Here is a 6,195-nt window from a genome sequence, read left to right on the forward strand (position 1 = left end):
GTATAAGACATTGCAACAGACAGGAAACAGCGGATAGAAGGTTTTAAGGCAAAAGAACAAAGTAATCTTTGGTGACTTACAGTAACAGAGAGCTTTCTCCATCACCATTACAGTTCAGAATCCGAGGAATCCAAGCTCTTCTCCTCCTTAGGTGGTGCGAACTGACAGGTGAAATGGGATCTCGCCCATGGATCCATAGGCACTCGCGGTGGTGGTTGAGGTGTTGCTGGTTTTGATTGCCTAAGCTCGTTCTCTCTGTCGATAAACCTGCCCGAATGCGAGACATGACAAGTCCATGGATTGTAATTAACTCCAAAGATTACCAATCTCCATCTCTTTACTAAGATCCAAGCTAATGTATAACACCCGAGCGAGGGAAAAGAACTGATAAGGCATTTCAAAGTTGTTGCTATTGCAGAAGATTACAGCTCTAGAGCCTATTTGTGAGTTGTGACAATGTAAGGCTCAATAAATGATTAGGAGATGGAATAGGTTATACTCGATATAGGCCATCGATGCAGCATCGCCAACTCTTATACGAGTCCTAAGCACTCTTGTATATCCACCAGCTCTGTCTCTGTAACACATGACATTCTAGGGATGAAAGCATAATAAGTGTGATAGAACTATAACAAAATGGTAATAGATTCAGAAATTCGCTTGTATCGATAAGCCAGTTCTGTGAAAAGTTTGTGAAGAACATCGTCTCCCCGCACAAAACCCGCAGCCCTCCTTGCAGCAGCGAGAGTGCCCTGAAAATTTAAGAATCCAAATCTAGTAATTGAATGGTAAACTAGAAACACAAAACAGAAACTATCTTCTTGCGGCCAAGAGCTGAGATTTGAACCAAAACATCAAATAGAGCATTGATTCGATTCCAAGAGTTAGTAGTTCTTCAAGTAAACAATGGTTTCTGAGCTCTGAATCTCGTACTTCAAAGAGTTCCTAATAGAGAACAATCTATGAATTCCAAATCCAGATCTGAAATTATGACAAGACAGATGCTAAAGATTCAACACACTGCAATGATAGTGACGAAGAGATTTCTTTAGTTATCAGTGTAAATCTCATACATAAACAGAAATGAGATTGTAAATCTCTAAGATCAACATCACTAAGACAACAAGAATCACTAATGACTGATCCGTACCTCTTTGCCGAGTTGAACCATATTATCAGCAAGACGACGAACCTCTTTCGCCTGCAAATCCGACATTAAATTGCCTCTACTAACAGAGGATCCATGATCACAATTAAATTAAACCCAAAGAATCGAAATCTATAATGCCCGAGACATAATAAAATCATCAAAGGAGAGAAATAGTCTCGTAAATTTGGCACTCTATCACGCGGGAAGAGGAAGGAGAGTGGATAAACCCTAGTAAAACCCTGAAGCAAGAAAAGGGAGAACGGCAAACAATACCTTAGCGACGGTGGTCTCAATACGCTCGTGCTTCACCAACTGGGAGGCCATAGTCCTGTACTACCGAATCGACAACCGTACTGAGAGAGAAAGCGACGAAAATCATAGAAATCGCAAAACAAAGGGGGGAGATGAACAAAAATGGAGTGTAGGTGAGTAGGGGAGAGAGAATGAGAAACCTAAGCATGGACGTACGGTGGCCCGTTGGCCGGCCGAGCTTCCTGAGCTTCGTCATTTCTGCGTCGTAGGGGGAGAGAGAGAGAGAGAGAGAGAGAGAGAAACCGTAGAACTGGAGAAGAGAGACGGTAAACCACTCACATGGCAATGTATTGGGCCAACTAAAGTTGGGCCTGAATGTACGGATTCATCGTCCGTCCATTCAGATCCAAATCTCATAAGTTTTAACAATATGACGGGGGGAAATATTGTCTTATCACTAAAATCAATTTATATCATTGTAATAAAATTTGTATTAAAAATAATTTATAAATTTTAATAAAAATAATAATATAATTTGTTATATGTGTCTTGAAAAAAAAAACAAATAGCTTCTTTATTTATTTATTTTTTTCAAGTGGCCTTTTTACTGGTTTTATCCTTCTGCTTTTAAGTTTAATCCATGAATTGGTGTATTATGGAAAGGGAAAAAATCAGCTCAATTTGCATAATTTAGGTGAAAATCATACGAATTAATGTAATTGATGGGGAAAAACGATTATTTAACTATGACCATAGGCGATAATTAATAGTATTTTCCCCAAAATATCGCCTTATACTTTCTTAGCAACAAACAAATTTAAGATAAGTTAGAATAATAGAATATAGTCTCGTGCATTTTCTAATTATGTTAAAATGATGGTTTTATGTTTGAATTAGTACGAATCGTAAATCATTATTCATATATATATATATATATATATATATATATATATTATTCATAATATTATAAGACGTTTTTTGAGGAATATATTATTATGTACAGTGCAACTTTGAGTGATTCCATATTTATATTCACTTTCCCAAAATACTTGCATTCGATTTTTTTGAGAATTAACTACTCGTTGTTATTATTCAAGATCAAAATTGTGAAATTATAGTTTTATACTTTATATGAGCATCTAGTTTTCCCAATTTTCAAATTTACTTTTTTTTTTTGGCGCAAGTATTTTAAAATGAGTTAAGAGATTATTTATCACAACACGGACACGGGATCCAATGCCTGTTTGTGCAATGTGCACCACTTTTAAGACCCTGTACTCGTACGTTGACGTTTAATTTTCTTTTATATAAATATTTTTAAAAGTAATTACGAACATTTTAATGGGGGGAAAAGTGGATCACTAATTATATTATTATTTTTCATTTTGATCCCTTTGTTTCCAAAAGTTCAAAGGGCATTAACGTAATAAAATATTAGTAATAACAATAATTTTTTTTTAAAAAAGGAAAAAGGAGTATCAAATTGGGTGAACAACAACGATCCTCCATCAAATTGCGACTAGACAAATAAAACTCAACCTTAAAAGGAAAAAAAAAAAGATATTTGATAGTGCCCTAAAAAAAATGTTAAAAACTCTATTCTATTTTTAATTGCAAAAAAAGTTAAAATTTATTTTCTATTTTTAATCATCCGCAATGATGGATGGTGCCCCGAGACCCGCACCACACATTCTTGTATATTTTTTACTTCAAATTTATAATAGATTTTTTTTATGCCACGAAAATATCTAGATCGGATTGTTTAAAATTTGATTTTTTTATTTTATAAAATTTATATCTAACATATGCCTATTTTATTTAGTTTAAACTGTATTCATTATTTCAGATTCAAATTAAAATAAATTTATATTGAGAATATATTATTTTTAAAAATAATTTTAATTCTATTAAGTTTTTTTCTATTATTATATCCCGTTCCAACTCAATTAATTTAATTTCAGATTCTATAAAATACATCCATCATGAAAAAAAAAATAACGGTACGTGGCTGATTGAATCAATTAACATTATCGAATATTAGTAAAACGACGTACAAAGTTCCAATATAACTTAGTGATGGGAATCGTGGAAATGGACTATTATAAAAATGAATTATTTGAATGGAGAAAAAGCCAAATATCTAAAAAACAATATTTTTTCAGCAAACCCTTTTCCACGACCAAACCTAAACGAAGTTAGGTTTTTTTTATATAAATAAATAAAACGAGGCAAACCAAAATTCAGAAATTGCGGGCGTTTTGTCTCCTTGTTTCGTCCCTTTCGTATTTAAAAAATCCACAAGGAAGACTCTCAAACTTGGACTGCCGCGGTCGATTCAGTGATTCTTTACATTAAATTAATTTCAGTTCCAAATTCATTTATAGCGTTTTCCAATTTCTGTAATAAAATTTTTATTTTTTATTTTTTAAAAAACATGCGTTGGTGAGCGCATATTAAATACAAGTAATTGCGATTCAACCTCAATCTTCTAATGAGCCTATATGTATGCTTTTTTTTTTTTATCACATGGTCAAATAATATAAGAGTCAAAGTCAGCATTATTATTTAATTTTTCTTCGATAAGATTAAATATGACACGTAATGTTACTGTACATCATGCGTATTATGGCAGTTTTGACGTGGTGATGGACGACCGACCGTGTGTGAACATATTTAGATTACTGTATTTCGTTATCATAATAATGTATGTGATGTCTTGTTATAAGCTAGCTTCCATGCATGCGTTTACAGTTCTATATATATATATATATATGTATGTATGTATGTATACAAAGTTATATCGAGTTTTCGTATTTGCTTTGTGATTTGATGTATGGTAATGGGGGGGGGAGAAGATTTGGACTTGATTATGTGGTAGTTGTATTCTATTCGAATCCTCTTAAACGATATATATATATCACATGTAACATCAGCATTATTACATGCATCGTGGATCGTGGTATATATGCCATATGCATTTAAACTAAATGACGTAACCCTCTCTCCCACTCTCTCGTTCTTTTTGACAATTGTTTTGGACGTATTTCAAGCAGAATATGTATATCAAAGAATTCGCATTTTAAAAGTAGTTTCATTTCATCCCTTGATGCGAATATGAAATTTGTCAAAAGATAATAGTGGAAACCCATTCAAAATATAGAATTAAACATAAACAATATAATTATATTTGATTTTTCTTTAATCTAATCTAGAAGAAATGTTCGATGAGCAATCAATTGAATCTCCTTTGGGTTTGTATTCACTATCCAAAATTTCATTCAATTTACATTTTTTTTCTCAATAAATGATTTTCCCCCGGAATAAAGAAAATCCTACAAAAAAAAGAAAAAAGGGGAAAAAAAAAAAAAAAAAAAAAAAAAAAAAAAAAGGGGGGGGGGGGGGGGGATCAAAACGGCATGATGTGTGTCGTTTTGGTGTCGTAAGCGGAAAGGCAGGACCTGGAATTAACCTTGAAGACCTTTAACAGATCCGTTAGCATATGCCTGACGGCGGGGGAGCAGTTGCTCTGCAACAGTAACAGAATCTTGGTAACGCCGTTAGTTCTCATGACGGCCTCCTGCGCCTTCTCTTCCTTGAAAAGATAACAGACGCTCCACAGCACCGTCACGGCATGCTCCGTCGCCGCCGCCGACACCTTCATCAGCTTCTTCACCACCGCCACCACGCACGCCGTCTCCTTCTCCGCCGCATCTACACCACCGCAGATCTCCGCCCGGCCTTCCTTGCAGGACGCAAGCGTCTCCAGAAGTTTCAGGCATTTCTCGATCACCGAAGCGCTCGCCGTCGCCGGATCTGTCAACAGCTTCGTGAGCTCCGTTACGAGATTTTCTCGGACGAGGGTGAGCTTCACGCGCTTCGGTGACGCGATCGCGATCAAGCAGGAAAGGCTCGCTTCGATCAAGCTCTGATCGTTATCTCTGTTTATCGACTTAATCAGTTCGTGGATTAATCCGTCTCTCTCAGCGATCAAAAGTTTCGATTCGGCGTCGACGGCGATGAACTCCAACACGGCGGCGCAGTCGATTTTCATATGGCTATTCCTGCTCTTGAGCAGGACGACGAATGCCGTCAAGCAATCTCGACCATTTGATAGGATCAGATTGGAAAACCGTTTCCGATCGGAGATTTTACTCCGGACAACGCTCAGAATCATCACAGCCTCTTGAATCACCTGCAATTTAGGGATTGAGAAGGTTCTAGAATCTACTTGGCCCATGAGATCCACAAGCATTGGCACGAAATCCTCCTTCCCGGCGAGAAATTCTCTATTCTCCTCAGATTCTCTGGCGAATCGGAGGATCTTCGAGAGCATCTCGAGGTCATCGCGAACTTCCTTCTCGAATTTGACTCTCTCGATCGCGATGGCGACCTCGTCCCGCGTCGGTGCGGCGGACTCCGGCGACTCGACGGTCGCGCGGCGACGTACTGACTCGGACCAGAGCTCGATGAGGCGCTGTAGAGTACGGTTGGGGATGAACTCCTTGCTTTGAAGGACCTGCATCGTCGCCGGGCAAGTGTTGTTGCCACCGTCGAGCCAGCGCTGGATGCTGGCGCGGTCATAGGTAACGCCGGTGCAGAGACTCACAGGCGATTTCATCAGATCGAGCGAAATCGGACACCGGAAGAAGCTGGGTACTGTGATATAGAGATCATCTCTCCTCATGCTTGGCCGTCGTTTGGCTCCAGAGAAAGCCTCTGAGAATCCGTCAAGAAAATGTAGAGAGAGAGAGAGAGAGAGAGAGAGAGAGAGAGAGAGAGAGAGAGAAGTGGAG

General features: G+C 37.6%; 2 protein-coding genes across 2 annotated transcripts; both read right to left on the reverse strand.

Annotated features, from left to right (window-relative positions):
* LOC104818462 (50S ribosomal protein L17) lies at positions 1-1,707 on the reverse strand. The gene is made up of 6 exons (XM_010548064.2): positions 1,603-1,707; positions 1,424-1,478; positions 1,151-1,201; positions 661-752; positions 500-577; positions 1-267 (listed from the first exon to the last, which is right to left on the reverse strand). The coding sequence occupies exons 1-6, from the start codon at positions 1,656-1,658 to the stop codon at positions 108-110; spliced, it is 492 nt and encodes a 163-aa protein (XP_010546366.1). The 5' UTR covers positions 1,659-1,707; the 3' UTR covers positions 1-107.
* Positions 1,708-4,796: 3,089 nt separating this feature from the next.
* On the reverse strand, positions 4,797-6,195 carry LOC104818463 (U-box domain-containing protein 27). The gene has a single exon (XM_010548065.1). It carries the CDS (start codon positions 6,084-6,086, stop codon positions 4,809-4,811), a length of 1,278 nt encoding a protein of 425 aa, XP_010546367.1. The 5' UTR covers positions 6,087-6,195; the 3' UTR covers positions 4,797-4,808.

Source organism: Tarenaya hassleriana, unplaced genomic scaffold (assembly GCF_000463585.1).
Source record: "Tarenaya hassleriana unplaced genomic scaffold, ASM46358v1 Cleome29, whole genome shotgun sequence".
Classification (NCBI taxonomy): Eukaryota; Viridiplantae; Streptophyta; class Magnoliopsida; order Brassicales; family Cleomaceae; genus Tarenaya; species Tarenaya hassleriana.

Bases quoted from the DNA above. Each gene is read 5' to 3' on its own strand.
- LOC104818462 (XM_010548064.2), bottom strand. From the start codon at position 1,658: ATGACGAAGCTCAGGAAGCTCGGCCGGCCAACGGGCCACCGTACGTCC. The intron at 1,202-1,423 runs GTATTGTTTGCC...TCGGATTTGCAG, and splicing joins TTGAGACCACCGTCGCTAAG to GCGAAAGAGGTTCGTCGTCT. The intron at 753-1,150 runs GTACGGATCAGT...TTAAATTTTCAG, and splicing joins TGGTTCAACTCGGCAAAGAG to GGCACTCTCGCTGCTGCAAG.
- LOC104818463 (XM_010548065.1), bottom strand. From the start codon at position 6,086: ATGAGGAGAGATGATCTCTATATCACAGTACCCAGCTTCTTCCGGTGT.